Source organism: Sander lucioperca, chromosome 6, assembly GCF_008315115.2.
Source record: "Sander lucioperca isolate FBNREF2018 chromosome 6, SLUC_FBN_1.2, whole genome shotgun sequence".
Taxonomy (NCBI): Eukaryota; Metazoa; Chordata; class Actinopteri; order Perciformes; family Percidae; genus Sander; species Sander lucioperca.
In genome coordinates, this window is record NC_050178.1 from 2,870,582 (window position 1) to 2,889,203 (window position 18,622).

Here is an 18,622-nt window from a genome sequence, read left to right on the forward strand (position 1 = left end):
TTTGTAACTAAGGGTTCTAGTATTATTAATAATAATAATAATAATAATAATGTATAGTTGGGGGTCAGTGCCTTGCTCAAGAACTCCTTGGCAGTGCCCAGGAGGTGAACTGGCACCTCTTCAGCTACCAGTCCATCACCATACTACACATTTTGAGCCTTTAATAAAAGTTTGTGAAAAATCCCTTTGACGTATGGCAACTTACTTTTTGAAAAAGGGATGACCAAAAAACATTTAATAAACTTATTAAGCATTTATTAAAGGATTAGCAACATCTATAACTGTATTATTACCTAATAGAAAGGATAAACACCAGCCAAAGGGATTTTTCACAACATGGCAACCCAAAATTGTTTTTTATTAATGTCTCAACTTATAAACCCCTTAATAAAGGATCTATTATTAGATAGTAGGACTGAAATAGATTCTGTAATAAATTCTTAGCGTATTCACTTAAAATAAATAACTGATAATGAATACAATAACTACTATGTTATGTAAGTAATTACATCAGCATGAAACTGCATGACACAGCTGACTTTAGTGTGATCAGCAGTTCAGAAGTGCTCTTTGAAATAGAAACAAGTAATTATTTATGTAGGTAAGCTAAATGCTAAACTTCTAATTAGCATTTAGCTAAAATGCTTAGCTATCGGAACAGTAGCAGAGAAGTCATTAAGTCAGTAGACGCTAAGGATATTTACCTTTGCTAAAATGATCTAACATTAGCCACCATAACCTGCTGATCATACCAGACCAAGTGAGGCTGTTAGCAGCGAATCCCGTGTGGATTCAAATGAGCAAGGGTGCATTTTATAGCTAATGAAGGCAAGGTTACATTTGTAAGAGGAACAAAGTGTTAGGTCTTCTCTCAAAAGGGATAGTCCAGCTTTAAAGACAAAAGCAGTCTCATAGTTCACCAACAGAATAAATAAAATATTACAAACAAAACATTGTGTTTTATGTTACATTTTTGTTAGTGAAAACTTGAATTGAGTGAAAAAATTTTGATGGGTTAAAAAAAAAAAAAAAAAAAAAAACTTAGTGAAATAAGTAGGATAGGGGACCTGTTCGTCAGATGCACATCAGATGCATTTACATTTATTCTAGGTTACAAATCTTTAAGAAAGCATTAGAGAAACAATGTATAGGATATTTCAGATCTGATGTGTATCTAATATATCTAATGTGTATCAGATCCTTCTGTGGATTATTTCAGTTCTACTTTACTGTATCGCTTTGTTAAGTACCCCCCTATAATGCTGTTAACATACTGTAGATGTTGCAGGTACTATGACGATCCAAGAAACGTTTCACATTTGTTTTGTCTTTTTAATAATTACCATCAGGCAAAACCCATGTGACCATTACATTTATGACAGGTATTCTTACAGTACAAGACAGAACTCAAGGGGATCAGAGCCGGTGGCATGGCCACACCTGACCACTAAAAAGTAAGACATTCATCGTCATTAGATTGTTCCGACTTTTACATAGAGTTCGTTTGACTCGTATCAAACACGTTTTTTTCTTGATTACCTAACAAATTCTAAAGACCTTGATAGAAACAGCAGAGTAGAAAAAAAAACATTGTATAACAAGCAGAAGAATTCCTGATTTTATCTTAATGTCCTGTCAAGATGCAAGATGTACAATATATTGCTTTCAGGTGCTCAACTCAAAATGGGTACCCCAACACATTCTTCTGTATCGCAGTCTGCCCTTTAACTCGTTTTCCATCTCCTGCCGACCCGCGCTCAGACTAGTCTAACTGTTACGCAACAGGGGGAGCTGCCATTTAAACAAGATACAGGAGCAAAAAAAGATGAACAATCACAAAGATAGGACCAACAATATTAGCCCCTCCTCAAAAGTGCAGCTTTCCATCACTCATCATCAATCAAGTGTCTGAAACTCAAACTTGTTGCTTCTTTTTATGAAAGTGAAACATAGAATGACTACAAAATAAACTAAAACAAACTATTCCTGTTCACTGAGAGCAAAAGGGTAAAGGCCTCAAGCCTGAGACACAGTATCCAGTCACAGCAGTACAATTGAGGAGAGGACATGAAGTACAAACGACACAGGGATGAGTATTAAAAGTTTTCATAACTGACATTTCACGATAATTAAAAAAGCTGAACAGACGGCGACACAGACTCTGGACTTTATTCACCAGATTAATTTAATTCAAGTGGAACAACACAATAATGTTGAAAGTAGTGCCTCTTATAACATTTAGTGCATTGGCTATTAAATGTATGGTTATATATAAAAGGCACATTAACAACATTATTGTGATTAAAATGCTCTAAAATCCAGAATCCATGTTGCCTTTGAATGTGAAATGCTGTTACAGGAGAGCACCTGGTTGGTTCCAGACTCAGACACGAGCCTGATTGTTTTTAAAAAAAACACGGACACACAACTTGGTGTTCAGCAGGACAGAGTCGGACCTGCTCCCACAGTCTTCGGGCCATTAACCGGTATGCTGGTCCCACAGGCCGAGAAACCTGTGGCCTCATTTATGAAAAGGTTTTTGATTTATTTCTGTTTTTTATTTAAAATCCAACACAATCCAAAGCCACCTATTAAAACATTTAAATTCCAATTCTTTTTCTTCAAATTTACCTTGCCAAAACTACAGTATGTATACAATTATCATAAGCTTTCTCATCAGGATTATGCTCCTAAAATTTTCAATTTGACTTATGATTGTGGCTGTCCTACTGCCCCCTTGCTATCTTTTTTTAGTAAATCATTTCAAAATGATTGTTTAATGACATCTGGGAAAAATATCAGAACATTTTCATAAATGCAGCCTTTAGTTGCCACGTACAGATCAACATCACAGCGAGAGGTACCTAGGCAGACCTCTGGGTATAGAAGAGAATATAGGCCTGAGTGTTGCACACTTCCTCCACACTGCAAACCTTCATCTCAGAGTCATTACAGTGGACCCAGAAACCTGAAGATTCAAAGACAAAACAGGTTAACAGCAGAGCAACAGGACTTCGTAGGTTGATCTGAATCAAGTCCGGTCTCTTCCTCACCTCCTTCTGTATTGTAGCAGTATGCGGTGTAGTGCCCTGAGCCGAAGCCTTTACCATGATGCATAACAACAGCAGACAGATCGTAGGTGTAGCCTCCTCTGTGGACAGAGTGACCTGAGCCTGTGCAGCAGTATGGTTTGATGTTCAGAACCTGGTCAAAGGCCACATGGACGCCGATTTTCTCCCTATGGTTCCGCCCTGACCATCTGCCATACAACAGGGACCAGTTAGCTCACAAGGACTCACAAGCAGCGTGATGAACATACATTGCTCCTGTACTTAAGCGCTTTCATTTTAGCTACAAAAAACAAACAATAAAACAAAACTGGGTTTCTCAAACAGGTTTAAAGTGATTTAGCAGTAAACATTATGTGAAAAACAGCCTGTAGAGAAACTTGCCTGAAGCGTTTGAGGTGCAGCCGTAGAACCTGAGGTAAACGGTAGATCAGAAGCTGCTTACGTGCCTCTGAAAGAACTAAGGGTTTGTGGGATGATTTCCGTCTTCTTTCTGACAAAGCATGAAACAACGAGATGGTAAGTTATTCTGCAAATCAAGTCAAAATGCATATCATTGATATGCAGCTTTATTTTAGCACAGAGGTAACACACTTCCATGCAATATATCAGGCTTTGCGAACAGATAAACATTTGTGTAGCTTTCATAAAGGCTGGCGGCCTTGTTTTCAAGTCACAGCCTCCTCCAAGGCTGTCAACAGTGAGCTAACACTCCTCACTCCTCCAGCAAGTCAGTGTCCTCGCTCTCTGCTCGGTCACTCAGAGTGTGTGTTGGCCCACTGCTGGAGGCGCTGCATCTCAGTCAAAACTGAATTATTTTTAACTCTCAACTCAAAACTATTTTGTACATTTATTAATTCAAGTCAGTTTTAAAAGTTGTAACTTGTGTCATTAAAACTACATTTCTCTGGGCACTTAACGTCCTCTGCATTCAAAGTCAAATTTGCTTTTGTGATGCAATGTTATTTGCACAAGTATGTGGAACACAGCATTAACAAAGCCATTTGTTAGCCTTTTTTTTTTTTTTTTATTAAATCAGGTTTTAAAATCTATGCTACATGATGTAGATAAGTGTTTTTTTTTTGTTGTTTTTTTAAGACAAAAATATTTTCAAGCTATCCCTTTGTATTGAAACGGAGCAGAGACAAAGCAAAGGCAGAGTCGACTAGACCACACTGCGATGAGTTGAATCAGGCTCCTTAGATCGAATTTGGTCACCACTACTTATTTTCTTGTCTTTGTTTTAGTAGTTGTGGTGTAGATTCATCGTCTGCTTTATGCTTACCTGGCAGTCCTAAGAAATTTGTCCATGCTTTGCTAGCAGTGCAGCAGAGGCATGCAATATTTATTTAAATTCAGTGTCACCGGGCCCCCCCTGTTATAACTCTAGGCACCCCCTAAGGGGCACGTCCCCCAGTTTGGGAACCATTGCATTAGATTATGTTAAGTAGTAGGCAAGCAACCTGAATTAATTCAGTTGTGTCCAACTCCAGCGGTAGATGGAAAAAATCTTAACAGATAAGAAATTAACATTTTTGTTTTGAAGATGTTTTCAAAACCTTTGCTTTGCATTGTACTAACTGTTGCAGTGGTTGCAGGCATAGATGCTGCCTTCGAGAGCCTCCATTTCCGTAAACTTGGACAGCATCTCAGTGAGGGTGCAGCTGCGCTGGTAAGCTGTAGAGCCTGAGCCTTTGTCTATGCTGTGGTATCGCTCTGGAAACTCCAAAGACAAATCCCAGAACGGCTCAACTGTGTTAGACTTGTGCTTACAGGACAGACACGTCACCTAAAAAACACACAGCAAGAAGAGAACAAAAACAGGTGAAGACTCCAGTGGTAAGTAGTTGTGATTAAGTCTTAATTTAGAAATGAAGTGGATCTCTAAAAAAAAAAAAATGCAATGAGTTTTTAAAAAGCATCACAAAATATTAGAATCTAAGAATGTTTTAAAAATCTGTTTATTTATGTAGGGACAGAAAAATGTATCAATGTTATTAGCCAATATATGTCAGTTGAACACATTGTTTGGTATTCAAACTGCTGTAGTTTTATATCAAGGACCCTGAAAGTCTTTTTTGAGTGATATTCAAAATGAAAAAAAAAACAAATGACTTATTTTTTTAACAATCATATCTCATTTTTAAGGACGAGTTGTCGTGTATCCTTTTCAAATGACTCATACTGTAAAGTGGGCACATATCTGATGTCTCACCTGGCTGAGTAGCTGCCCATGAAAGATGGTGTTGAGAACCTTTAGCACTTGCTTGGATAGTTTCCTCTTTGTGATGGGGATAACTATCCTGCGTTTGGACCCCTCTGTGTCCAGCTCCTGCTGCACCTTGTCCAGTAGCTCACACAAGAACTCCTGGGCGTCCTGCTGGTCGTACCCACGGAAAGCTGGGATGAGGTTCCACACAGAGTGCAGCATGGCGAATGGAGACACTAAAGACCACCGGCCTGACCACATGACCCTGAAAAGTGTATGCAACTCATGGCACAGAGACATCTGCTGGCGGGAGGAGCAGCGAGACTCCTTGGGCTGGACCAACTCTGAAGCCTGTGGGGAAGGCGGGGCACTTTCTTTTTTGCCCACGGGCAAATTCCAACTGCCTGCCTTGCCTATGCGTTCAAGAGGGCCTCCTGACAGTGCTGTGGTACTACTGCTGACTACACTTCCTGTCACACCCTTCATCCCCTGGGAGTGATTGGTCTTGGCCAGCAGCTCCTCAGTCTCACAAAGGTCCAAAGTGAGAAAACACTCCCTGAATTTCTGCAGGTGGCTTAGCACTTGCAATATTGAGTTCATGTAGCATGTGTTCCCCAAATTGCGCAGACCAGTGACACCTGGAGCAAGTCTCCGGCGGGTTACCGTGTGTGTGGAGTAGTACCTCCTCAGTTTAGCAGCTCTGCCATTCTGAGGAGCCTTACGGGACAGGGTGAGAAGGGAAGGCTTCTTGGGAGGAGGAGGTAGGCGTTCTGGAGGGTCGCGAAATTTGCGAGGAATGAGTGTGATGGTTGAACGTGGCGCCTGAGTAAGAAGCCTAGCACTCTTTCTGGGAGGGACATTGCCAAGCTCTTCCATCAGTCTCCTTTTTACTTCTTTTTTTTGTCTTCTGGCTTCCTCAAGTTTCTCTTTACGCCGATTCTGCAGCTCTTGATGTTTACAAATCCACATTTGAAGCATCTTCCCTAGAAGTGCTTTCCTCCTGTGACGCGACGCCAGCTGCATGGGGGGCTGTGGGCCACAGTCCCCAACCCAGGGGGTGCACTCTCCCCCAGTCGAGGAGCGTAGTGAGCGTCTACCTGGGCTGCGAACAGTAGAGAGTGCCCCTCTGAGGAGTTTGAGGTCTCCCTCTGCGTTATCATTGAGTACATAGTCTCCACAGGCAAAACAGAACACATCCAGCTCACGCACCTCCATAGCCAGTGGGTGGTGTGACTCCTGAAAGTGTTTGAGTGAGTGCTCCTCTATGAAACGTCCACAGGCCACGTGGGAGCACTTGAGGCAGGCCCACACTGAATCGGTGGTGCTGCAGTCCACACAGTGCCATTTTTGTGGATTGAGGATGGAATGGTCGTGGCCCAGACGCAGGCGTCCCACGTGCTTACAACGATCCATCTCTCACGATGCACATGTGGCCTCAGTGATAGGACACACGTCCTGTAACCAAGCAGCACCTCATTCTGAGGTAAGATTTACAGAAAAAAATAAAGTGAGATTAAGGTCATCTGGACATACAATCCAGTAAAAGGACATATCCAGTCTGAATCATTCACATTAATGAGAAAATGAAAAGGTTTACTTACTGTAAAAGTAGTTTGCTTGATCAGGTTTGGGACAATACATCACAACATCTGCAGAGAACTCAACAGCAACGTTCAGCTTAATCACCCAGGTCCATCGACACCAACAGGAGCATTCTGAGAAACCGGGATGAACACAAATTAGTAGTGCATAGTTGCATCAGGACTAATGATTACACCAAAGACCCTTTTACTAACACATTTTTAATTAAATAATGAAAAGATGCACCAAAACTAGGAACATCAATAACTACAAAATAACAATTTACACAAAATACAAATAAGGCATTTCCTGAGAGGACTGGTCACCACTAAACAAAAAAACATCTTTCCATTTCAAGGATACCCAGCATTTAAGATGTATTCAAAAGCACACACTTTAAGGTATCCACTAGTGTGGGATAATATTAGATAACTTGCAGTAGTGTGTATATAGAATGGTTTACAATATCTATTAAAAGGTGGTTTTCAAATATGATCTTCTCCAACATGTTTTGAAAATCTACTATTTAATGTACAACCATTTAATAATCTGAACGACTTATTAAAAACGATACCAGATACTGAGAACTGAATATTACTGTAAAACTCCTACACAAATCCGATTTTGCGGTGACATGCAAAACAGGATAAACACTATGTGTAAAAACCACTTAATGAATGTGGGACTTGGAACAGACAGTTTTATAAAATACCTTTCTTCTCTTCACAGAGAGCTTGTGCGGAGTGGTACACCATTAATGTTGTGGGCCTGTAACGCCCATTGAGACATGATATGTAATATTGAGCTATACAAATAAACTTTAGTCAGATCATTGGCAACCTTTGGAGTTGAAATTAAAAAAAAGTATAGTTGTTTTGGTGAAAATACAGTATATGTATTGCTATTTGTTGTACGTGTGCTGGTAATGATTAACATTAAGTCTGATGTTTATTCAAAATATGCCCATCTCATTAAAACACAATATATGGGGCTCATTTACATAGACAATATTTAAAGCTCCTAAACAATCAAATTTACAGGCATAAATATTGACATGAAGGAGAATGGCTGTCTGTTTAAATTGTGTTAATCCATGTATTTCTGTAACGTTACCTCAGCGGTACCAGCGGTGTGCTACACCATTCTTCTTGCTTTTCATTTTGTGTAAATCATTCAGCTACTTTTATAACTACAATTTTAACCAAAAAAAACACGATCTACTTGCAAGTCGGTGCAACTGGTTTCTAGTTGGTTGACTACTCAAATCGTGCTATGTTGTGTTGTGCTATTGGAAGTGCCTATTAACGCATGTGACGCTGATATTCACAAATGTTACAATACCCCAACTGTAACGTCATCTGTCCGTGTTTTAAAGCCTAACGTCTGGGTGAGCCTGGCTGGCTCTTAACGCCATGCTAAGCTACCCCACCATCACCATGTTCAATCAGAACAAAGAGCAGTCAGAGAGCCACTCTCCAGGAACATCCAACAACTTTGTGGGTCTGAGGCAGCTCAGCAAGCCATAAGTTAGCAACACCGCTAACCGCTAGCTACTGCAGCTCCGCACAGGGTTAGCGTTGTCTAGCTCTTTGCTATCTAATTATGTACTTTGTTAAAAACAGAGGATTCGCTTGGCACCGAGTAGCTAACATTTATGTAATTAGCTTACCATAGTAGCTACCGTTAGCTGATCGGCTAGCGCGTTTGCGGAGGACAATCGAAGTTAACCTCACGGTTGTTGTTGGTCGCTAACGTTGACTAAGTATTAACACTGTGCTGCTTAGCTCGCTAACGAACCGCGCCGTTAACCGTTAAATAACTCCCCGGTGACTTTTATCACAGAAAGCCGGTTAATGGAGTGCACATTAACACTGGGCCTCATCTGTGTTCGTTACTACATTTTACATCTGATAATGGAAAAGCTGGGTAACATTACCATCACCAACATCCATCCATCCGGTACACTCAGAGGTGGTTGTTGTCCTGCTCCTCACAGATTGAACAACCCAACTCTCGATCTGATCCCAGACCCTGCTGCTCTCATTGGACTGGGACTGAGCGGAAGCCGGGCTATCATTGGCGGAATGGCTGAACAACAGGCAGCAGGATGGACCGTCCGTCCGTCCGTCCACCCACCGAGGCCACATGGAACAATAACCGAGGCTAGACCGCACACCAGGCAAAGAGGACAACTGCCACTGAGCCCAATGTACACGAAAGCCCGAATGCCCCGTGTTTGCTATGTGTCAGCTGGTTCTAATCTGATAAAAAATGCATTAGAGGATGTGTAGCTTTTAACGTTAGTATTAGCTGAATCTGGTGTTGAGGTTGTCATTAAGAAGGGACCTGATTAAAAATTTTGACTTGGGGCCTCTCATCCTGCAAATGATTGTGATACAAGTTAACACAGTATTAAACGGGTTGAAGTAGCAAGACATTGTAAACATACTTTATGTAAAAGTTAGTCTTATTATTAATGTATTAAAGTCAAAGCAGCATTTTAAATACCCGAATCAGCCCCACAGGTGCTTTTTATTTTGCCTAATTAGACAAATTCTCAGGACTATGTGGTTGTGCGCAGACTTGTGACATGATTGACATCTTATTCATTCTTTTTCACATGTGACATTTTGATATGTCATGGTAGGTTATTAGTAGCACCTATGTGTTGTGCATGCTGATCACTATTTACTAGTATTATTACTAGGCAATTTAAACTGAACAGTGACTTCATTCATGTTACCTGTATTTTATATCTCCAAGTCAAAATCTCTACCACAAAAAAGGCTATCGAATATACACCATTGAACTGAGATCTGCAGTTCTCTGAACAGATGCAGATGTCCTTGTTCATACTTCAATAAGGTTTTTCCTGTTTAAAACGTTAACTTACTAAACATAAGCCTTTAGCCATCACCCATTGCAAGAAATCTAATAAGATAACCCAATAGAAAAGCAATAGCCCCATTACAGGAAATCTAATAAGATAAACCAATAGAAAAACGATCAATTATGTGTCATTTTACACTCAGCAAAAAAAAGTTACAACCCCAGCAATAGGACATTAGAAGTAATTAGTCAGAAACACAGGTCCTAGTTACTCTAGCCTTTCAGTAAGTATCTTTAATACAAGATGCTTTCATCAAATAGGTGTAATGCAATGTTGAGGCTTCAGAAATGGAAATATAAAACCCCAGGCTCTGACAAATGCCTGGATAACATGCTGATCCATTGGACCAGAATTAAAGCAACATCAATACAAACAAAGAAAATGTCTCTCCATTGCCGCTGACAACTCAACGCACGTTACTTCCTGGTATTTGCATTTTACGAAGTTTGTTGAACAACTCCAAGTATTGAGTCATTGTGTCAACGCAGTCTGATGGTGCGAAGAGTCCTTCAGGCTTGGCAGCAAAGACAGACGGCAGTTCGGGGACGCTGGGGCCAAGAAAGGACTGCATGAATTCCTTTGTGAGATTCCAGCAGTCCCCTGGAACCACACAAGGGCAGTACTCCACCTGAGGAAACACACAAAGAGTTAATGCAGTCACATTGGGAAAATGTCATGTTTCCACTTAAAATAATATTTATTTAGCTACATACCTCTACTGATATCCCTCTGGCACTGGAGCTCATTGTCACAGTACCAACTTTTATTAAGAAGTCACAGTAGCGGTATCTAGAACCACGACACTCCACCTTGTGCGCCTTGGCATTTTGGAAGTGACTTTTTAGCTTCACCATGAGAACGTCAAAGTTTGTGTCAGCTATCAGGCACGGCCCGCCTTCAAACAGAGCAATGCAGCTCAGAGGAGTTTCAGAATTGTGCATCACATATAAGAGCTTGGAGGGCTGACCTGTAACAGACGGAAGAGACTGGCTGTCAGAGGTGTCAAGTAAAGAAGTTTATTCAGTTTGTAAAGAAGTTTATTCAGTTTGTAGTAGTATCAGATGTATTGGCACTATACTAAATATTTTCACTTTGTGAGATAGCTTTACTTTATCACAATGCAATTTGTACATGTTGTAATTTCTATTTTTATTTCTATGCCATTACATTTATCTGATTACCTTAGAGCAGTTACTTACAGGATAAGGCTTTCCATGCAAAAATACAACAAACTATTATATGATTAATTGTTACAGTTTAAAACACCTTCTTACAATAATACTATATACTAGTACTATAAGAAAGTGAAAAAACATTCTTTCACTATTTCTTACACATATATGCTGTAAATATTATTCTTGAATGCAGGGTCTCCGTATTTAAGGGATAATTATTTCATTTTGGTATAGATATTAGCACTCCATCTATTTTAACCATTTGTATAACATCCTTTGCTCTGGAGGGGGCTTTCTAAAGAGAAAATAACCAACCCACCTTGGGCTTGAGACGTACGGAAACCCTGTGTTACAAATTGATGGCATTAAAGAGAGGACTTTGAAAGATGTGAGACTTTATCAGGCAGGGAGAGTCAAAAGAATGTCGCTATTGAGTGGCATTGTGGGGAATATAGGATTCTGTGTTTTTTTTACAATTTTTTTTTGGGTTTGGAACTTTAACGGACAGGACAGGTGAGAAAGGGGGAAGACATGCAGGAAATCGTCACAGGTCGGAGTCGAACCCTGGACCTCTGCATCGAGGCATAAACCTATAAATATATGTGCGCCTGCTCTACCCACTGAACCAACCCGGCCACAGGATTCTGGATTTTTTTTTAGCAATATTATGGACTAAAAGTCAGGATCTCTTGGCTTCAGCTGCTTGGACTGCACAGAAGTGCAATACTAAATCGCAATAATATCCCTTATCGCTCCTAAGTACAATGAGGGTGAGAGTAATGCTACAGTCATATCAATATTTACTGTCTTCTAATGTTCTTACACAATCTAGCAGATCAATTAGGTTAAATCTGATACTCAAAGAAAAAGTATAGAATTAAATATTACCGCTGACATTTCCTGTTGGATGGTATGTCTCACAGTCTACCCAGAAGCTGCCCTGCTTCACAGCACCCAGCTGCTCCAGTTTCTTGTGCAAGGTATCCACTGTCTGCTGCACACTCTTCCCCTCTGCCACAGGCACCTGGCACACACTGCAGGGGAAAAAGAAGCACCACATCATGTTATAAAACACCAGCGTAATCTGTAAGGAAGGACTGAGTAGTCAAGTAACACCTGCTTTTTATGTTCATTAAGAACTAAACAAGAACTGCTCCCTGTTTTGCAGATCGGTGTGAATGAAAGTGAGCGATGAAGCGCTGCCAAGTGACAAAAGGTATGTGCGATGGTTGAGGCGGGAAACTGAATATGTAATATATATGTGAATTAAGGACATAGTATTTCAAACATCGTTAACATTTTTCATATAGCTAAAACCATAAAGTAGTCATCTCACCAAGTGACCCCCATTGATGTTTTGCCTCCAAATGTTTTCTTGGCTTTCGGTTGAATACTTCCGGGTGAAAAGTTATCCATCCGGTAAAGTTAAATAAGAGTATTTAAGATTTTACAGCCAATAAGCATTCCTGACAGTTCACTATGCTTGATATTCATATAACGTCGACAATAAACAGTGCCAACAAAAACAGCTAAGATGACTGCATTCTTGCTAGGTTAAAGACGTTTCGATGTTACGTGACGTACATTACGTCACTTCCCCCATGTAATGGACATCCGCACGTGTTGAACGAGTGACTGTTTACAGTACTTGTTAATTCTAGACTTTAGGTAGCACGCACCAACGACAAAAACGCCAATATTGTAGCAACTTCTGTCAAACTACAGCGATGCCGAAAGTGAAGCGATCCAAAGGCGGAGGAGGAGAGACGAGCGGAGGAGCGGTGGCGCTGGCTGACCAGATCATGCAGGCGGACACGGTGCGAGCCCGAGGCCGGATGAAGAGTAGAGACAGCCGGGCAGAAAACGAAGACAAGTACGTAGACGAGCGTCTGTCGCGGAAGATCTTACATCAGGCACGAATTCAGCAAGAGGAGCTTCAGACCGAATACGGACTGGCACCAGAAAAGAAGAAAACACCAGTCACTGTTCTCGGTAATGTTGGAGCTCTGTCCTCCTCAAGATGAACTGCATCCGCATTGTTGAAAATCTCTTTTAATGTTTTACATGAAATGCATTCAATTGACGAGTATTTGAATGGAGTCTGGTGTGACCGGACTAGACTAGTCTATAAGAATGTAGTTAATGGGGAAAGTTCACACTCTTGTGAGTTATATGTTGTTTAAATGTTCAGCATTAATTATATTTTAACGTTACATACTAAAAAAATACTATGTGAAGGAAAAATATATAAATCAGTAATTTTTGATCAAAGGAAAAAACACAAATCATTTGTAGTGTACATGTTGAATATTTTTGATAGTGTAAAGCTCCTTCAGATGATTGACTTAATCAAGGAACATCACTTAAATATGAAGTGCACATTCTAAACAGTACATTACGAGATCTTATTAACCATATTTGTCTTATAATCACATCTTAGGGCCTGACACTCAGGATGCAGACTCCGATGAGGAGTGGCCAGCGCTGGGACAAGCAGGTGCTGATGATGGCGATGTTGTGTGTGACACGGAAGTCGTTGTGGACCCGGATGACGAGAAGGCCATGGAAATGTTCATGAATAAAAACCCTCCGATGAGGTAAGATGCAACATAATGCTGGCTTTATCTTGAAACAAGCTGTAGAGATTTAATTCAAATGGCACACACCATGAGCTAAATTTCTACTTTAAATGCTTAGCTGTGTTTTCTCTTTGTGTTCTTTGTAGACGGACCTTAGCTGATATTATCATGGAGAAGATTACAGAGAAGCAGACTGAGGTAGGGACAGTGATGTCAGAGGTGTCAGGGCGTCCAATGCCCCAACTTGACCCGAGGGTAACAGAAGTGTACAAAGGTGTCAATAAGGTGAGTTACGTCAGTTGTATTAAAGTGAGGCAAGTGTCCTGATTGTAAATGTGAAGATCTCCTAGTAAGCAGTTAAATGATATAATGTCATTTCTGTTCTATTGCTTCAGGTTCTGTCAAAATATCGCAGCGGTAAATTGCCAAAGGCTTTTAAAATAGTCCCAGCACTTTCAAACTGGGAGCAGATTCTTTATTTGACTGAGCCTGAGACCTGGACAGCAGCTGCCATGTACCAAGCAACAAGGTGAGTCGCCAGAGTTATGTACTGTATGTACCGCAGATATTTTAACATGGTACAATGATTTTATTTTTCATGCTTTTGTTATAGAATCTTCTCGTCCAATCTGAAAGAGCGAATGGCCCAGAGGTTTTACAACTTGGTGCTGCTGCCCCGAGTACGGGATGATATTGCAGAGTACAAGCGACTTAACTTTCATCTCTACAGTGCTCTGAAGAAGGCCTTGTTCAAACCAGGAGCATGGTTTAAAGGTGAGACCATTTTATGGATATTTCTTTTTTCTTTTTTAAGAGTGAGAAGACAACGGGCGCCCTGGTAGCTCACCAGGTAAAGCACGTACCATTAAAGCTGAGTCCTTACTGCAGCGGCCCGGGTTTGAGTCCGGCCCAGGGCCCTTTGCTGCATCTCATCCCCTCTTTCTACCCTGCCTGTTGTGTCTTTCTCTCTCATTTAAAATTTCTCATTTAAAAAAACATTTTTCAGTTTCCTGATGTTTTATAGACCAAACCATAAATCAACGACTCAAGAAAGTAAGCAGCAGATTAATCGATAGTGACTAAAATCGTTAGTTGCAGCCCTAATTGATTTTATTTTCTCGTCTATTAAACGTTAAGTTAACCACACTTAACATCACTGCTGACTGAAAAGTATCTTAGTTTACAATAAGGTTTACAGGATATGCTAGTGTTATGCTAATGCATTTCTCTGACCCTGATTCTCTGTTACATAACCTATTTTTAGCATCTCCAAGTCGGGGTGCAAATTTTGATTATTATTACCAGATAGATTTTGTTTTTTGATCAACAGCGATGTGAAGGTGCCTGAAAGCTACAAAGTGTGTTGACAATTCACAATTTGCTCTGTTTAACATTTGTATTAAATTGTTAAGGACTGAATTCATTAGTGCCACTCTTCTATCTGTTATCAAAAGACTACATTTGGATGTTAAATACATGAATGATGTAGTAGAGGGCAAGCTGAGAGTAAAATCAAAATAGTGTTAAAGTAAATTAGTTCTGATATGTTTTGCGTAAATCGTAGCCATCATTACTAGTTACTGTCTCATGAAATGCCCAGTGATTGCTGCACTAAGCTCTGGTCATGTGTGACCCTTGAAAATAAAAAGAGGGTAAAGTGAGTGAAAGAGAGGATTTGACAGCTTGTTGCAAAGAAGAAAAGCTTTCTGGTACATGTCCCGTTTCTAATTTCAGCACTAAATTTAGAAATTTTATTTTGAGGACACGGTTGGAGGATTAGTTGGTGTCCACGGGGTGAATAACACCATTGGTTCTGGAAGCTTAGTAATTAACACACTCAAATATTAATTGGGTCAAATCATCCTTCATATGTCTAGAATTTGTTTGGTCAATGTTTGTTGATTTTTTTATTTTTTTTTTCTTTAATCCTGTCGGTCCTGTGTGTTCATAAACTGTCCCAGTTTAATGTGACTGTTTACCCCCAAACATCACGTGACCCATATTTACAAAACCACCAGTATGAGACACTACCACTAAATGGCAGTGTTGCTCACAAATACACTAAACTGTATACCACACAGTGTAAATGAGAGAACTAATGACCACTAGTGACACAGTCTTGACTGTGTGCTTTTGAATCAGGATAGCTTATTGTAAGCAAAACAGCATTGTATTAAATCCTTTGTATTAAAGGACCAGTCTGTCATAGTATATCTGTGAACGCTGCAATATATCTTACTTGGTGCATAGAATTACAGAAGTACCTGAAAATGAAACAAACATGGATGCCTTCACATTGGTCAAAGTCTGTCAATAAGGTGATTAAACCCATATTTAATGGATGAAGGCGTTTGGACTGACGTGTTGTTCACAATAACATAGGCCCTCTGCTGGCTGCCTGCACATACCAAGGCGTTTGCTATGGAACACAGCGCAGGCAACGTTAGCCTAAACTGGCAGCTAGCACAGACTATTCATTTTGCTCTACGCTAAAGAAAGGCACACAATAATACAAATAAAGTAACTGATCGTGACAGCGGTAGAACAGCAACTTTAGTTTTCTGCAAGGGACAATTACAGTTTTTGTCAAAGGAGTCTGGTGGCTTTGAAGAGAGCATAGCTAACCGCTTTAGTTCCCCATCGGAAAGGGCTGGCTGATGGCAAGGTAAAGCGTTGAACATATTCACTATTCTATATAGCGTGTACCTAAAGGTATACTTTGCCGATTTTTAACCAGCTCTGTGTTATGGCAGTTAGTGTGCAGATCAACGGCTTCCCTCCGTGGCACCAGCTATCTGTCAGTCTAACGTTTTTTATTTCCTCAGACGCTGAGTGATACTTGTTGTGCAAAGGAATTAGATGTCATTGCCATTGTATGTGGTTATTATATCACAGCTATGAACCAATCAGATTGCTTGGTTTGAGCTACCCGTTTCATAATCGGGTTTAAAAATGAATCCTTGTTGGTGCAACCCAGCCAAAGTGTTATATTGTTAATGCACAGTATTTTTAACTCTCACACGGCCACAATATGTTGAGTTATCCGATGACGTCACTGTTCCCAAGTTGTAAACATGGGAATCATCTCTCCCATACATCCCATATGATGTGAAGACGGCATAACTGAAGATGCTTTTGACTTGTATTATTGGAAGTGTGGGATCCATTGTAGCTTTAAAGTGCCCATATTATGAAAAAATCACTTTTTCTGGGATTTAGGGTGTTCTTTTGTGTCTCTGGTGCTTCCACACACATACAAACTTTGAAAAAAATCCATCCATGCTGTTTAGAGTGAGATACGGTTTCTGAATGTGTCCTGACTTCAGTCTCTGGGTGAGCTGTTCAAAATCGGCACGGCTTGTGACATCACAAGCCGAAACGAGCAGGCTAACCGCAACCATTAGCTCGTAGCGTTAGCGTTAGCATGCTAACGCTAATGCTAACGCTAGCATGCTACCTCGTTCTCAATAGCAAAGCACTGCTAGAACACACACAAGTTCACCATAATCTACAAAAGAACTACTTACATGTGCGCCCTCATTTAGAAGTCTCCCAGCTAATCCTGCCTTGTAACTGACTGAAGTTGTAGAAACAGCCTTTCTTTTACTGTCTATGGAGCTAGCTAGCTGACATGATCTACATCTGAGCTACTGGGCATGTGCAGTGCAATCAAAGATAGTACAGAAGAAGAAGAAAAGAGGTCTCACTCTGTAGCTAAAACAGAGACCAGCTGAAAAGAGGAGCTGCAGCAGTGAGAGAGAGCACTGCAGTACAACAAAAATATGGTGTTTTTTGAAAATTAAACCATGTAAACCTATTCTGGTACAACCTTAAAATACAATATGAACCTGAAAATGAGCATAATATGGCTGCTTTAAGTCAGGTTTATCACGGCCTCGTCTGCATCTGTCTCTTGCAGGTTTCCCTCCTTATGGAAGTGCTGGAGTAATCTTTCAATATTTTGTGCCTCTTTTGTCACACAGGTATACTGATTCCTCTGTGTGAATCTGGTACATGTACTCTGAGGGAAGCCATCATCATCGGAAGCATACTCACAAAGTGCTCAATCCCTGTGCTCCATTCTAGGTAATGTTTCCTTTCACTGACACACACCTGCAGACACATGTCAGCATCTTATCGTTAGATGTAGGATTCAGCAAGGTGTCCTTGAATACTTTTTATTGTGTGATGTTGGCAAGATAAGTGAGGTCAAGGTTGCATAACATGGAAGGTTGTATAACAATCAAAATTGTTCTTGTCTTTCAGCGCTGCAATGCTGAAGTTGGCAGAGATGGAGTACAACGGTGCCAACAGCATTTTTCTGCGCCTCTTGCTTGACAAGAAATACGCCCTGCCTTTCCGTGTCCTAGATGCCTTGGTGGCCCACTTCCTGTCCTTCCGCAATGAAAAACGTGTGCTTCCTGTGCTGTGGCATCAGAGTTTACTCACCATGGCTCAGCGCTACAAGGCTGACCTGGCCTCCGAACAGAAGACAGCACTGCTGGAGCTGCTCAAGATACAAACACACCCTCAGATCTCTGCAGAGATTCGCAGAGAACTGCAAAACTCAGAGTCCAGGGATCTTGAAATTGGGCTCCCTGTTACAGTTGAAATGGACTGAGGATTCAGTCTGGTCTGGCGCTTCCTCCTCGGATGCAAATGATTAATGGTTTCTTCAGCATGAAGAAAATTGTGTTAAATCTAACTTCATTAAGGACAGATTAAAAATGACTGTGTCTCATTACAGTGTCTTAAGAGCCACAATTCTGTCCCCTGCTTGGATGAGTTTGCACATTTAAAAATGCACATCAGTAGTGATGTAGATGTTGTTATTTCATATCAGGAATCTGATATTTACTTTACCTGCCTTAGTATCTTCAAACAGGAAATAAAATTGGATACTGTTGTGACATATTTAGCTGTCTAAATATTTTTTGGAACATATTTAGCCGTCTCTGACCTGTCAATTTTGTTTTTTTGTGTTCAGTTTCTGTGTTAAATTGTATCCGCAAACATACAGACTCATTCATCATTCATTCATTTAACACACAAACATTTTTAATACATTACATTAGTAATAAAATTACTACTATTAAACAATAATGGCAAAAATATTTAGC

General features: G+C 40.4%; 3 protein-coding genes across 4 annotated transcripts; 1 reads left to right on the plus strand and 2 right to left on the minus strand.

Moving 5' to 3' along the window:
- Positions 1-1,356: 1,356 nt before the first annotated feature.
- On the minus strand, positions 1,357-9,114 carry usp49 (ubiquitin specific peptidase 49). Its single transcript, XM_031287515.2, has 7 exons — positions 8,795-9,114; positions 6,879-6,992; positions 5,284-6,755; positions 4,650-4,857; positions 3,453-3,561; positions 3,054-3,259; positions 1,357-2,968 (listed from the first exon to the last, which is right to left on the minus strand). Exons 3-7 carry the CDS (start codon positions 6,688-6,690, stop codon positions 2,865-2,867), a joined length of 2,034 nt encoding a protein of 677 aa, XP_031143375.1. The 5' UTR covers positions 6,691-6,755; positions 6,879-6,992; positions 8,795-9,114; the 3' UTR covers positions 1,357-2,864.
- Positions 9,115-9,371: 257 nt separating this feature from the next.
- On the minus strand, positions 9,372-12,395 carry med20 (mediator complex subunit 20). The gene is made up of 4 exons (XM_031287603.2): positions 12,260-12,395; positions 11,812-11,957; positions 10,462-10,715; positions 9,372-10,376 (listed from the first exon to the last, which is right to left on the minus strand). Exons 1-4 carry the CDS (start codon positions 12,337-12,339, stop codon positions 10,155-10,157), a joined length of 702 nt encoding a protein of 233 aa, XP_031143463.1. The 5' UTR covers positions 12,340-12,395; the 3' UTR covers positions 9,372-10,154.
- Positions 12,396-12,593: 198 nt separating this feature from the next.
- Positions 12,594-18,420, plus strand: bysl (bystin-like). 2 transcript variants are annotated; one of them, XM_031287551.2, is made up of 8 exons: positions 12,594-12,915; positions 13,364-13,520; positions 13,649-13,787; positions 13,898-14,031; positions 14,116-14,276; positions 17,486-17,588; positions 17,769-18,126; positions 18,173-18,420. In XM_031287551.2, the coding sequence occupies exons 1-7, from the start codon at positions 12,651-12,653 to the stop codon at positions 18,121-18,123; spliced, it is 1,314 nt and encodes a 437-aa protein (XP_031143411.1). In that variant the 5' UTR covers positions 12,594-12,650; the 3' UTR covers positions 18,124-18,126; positions 18,173-18,420. The 2 variants fall into 2 exon arrangements, with proteins under 2 accessions (XP_031143411.1, XP_031143410.1); XM_031287550.2 differs by having other exon boundaries at positions 17,769-18,420.
- Positions 18,421-18,622: the final 202 nt, after the last annotated feature.

Excerpts from the sequence above, each read along its gene's own strand:
- usp49 (XM_031287515.2), bottom strand. The coding sequence starts at position 6,690 with ATGGATCGTTGTAAGCACGTGGGACGCCTGCGTCTGGGCCACGACCAT. Across the intron at positions 3,260-3,452 it reads CTGCACCTCAAACGCTTCAG|ATGGTCAGGGCGGAACCATA; the intron begins GCAAGTTTCTCT and ends GTTGTATGGCAG. Across the intron at positions 2,969-3,053 it reads CTGCTACAATACAGAAGGAG|GTTTCTGGGTCCACTGTAAT; the intron begins GTGAGGAAGAGA and ends TTGAATCTTCAG.
- med20 (XM_031287603.2), bottom strand. The coding sequence starts at position 12,339 with ATGGATAACTTTTCACCCGGAAGTATTCAACCGAAAGCCAAGAAAACA. Across the intron at positions 11,958-12,259 it reads ACATCAATGGGGGTCACTTG|TGTGTGCCAGGTGCCTGTGG; the intron begins GTGAGATGACTA and ends TTTCCCCTGCAG. Across the intron at positions 10,716-11,811 it reads TCCAACAGGAAATGTCAGCG|GTCAGCCCTCCAAGCTCTTA; the intron begins GTAATATTTAAT and ends CGTCTGTTACAG.
- bysl (XM_031287550.2), top strand. The coding sequence starts at position 12,651 with ATGCCGAAAGTGAAGCGATCCAAAGGCGGAGGAGGAGAGACGAGCGGA. Across the intron at positions 14,032-14,115 it reads GCCATGTACCAAGCAACAAG|AATCTTCTCGTCCAATCTGA; the intron begins GTGAGTCGCCAG and ends CTTTTGTTATAG. Across the intron at positions 14,277-17,485 it reads ACCAGGAGCATGGTTTAAAG|GTATACTGATTCCTCTGTGT; the intron begins GTGAGACCATTT and ends TTTGTCACACAG.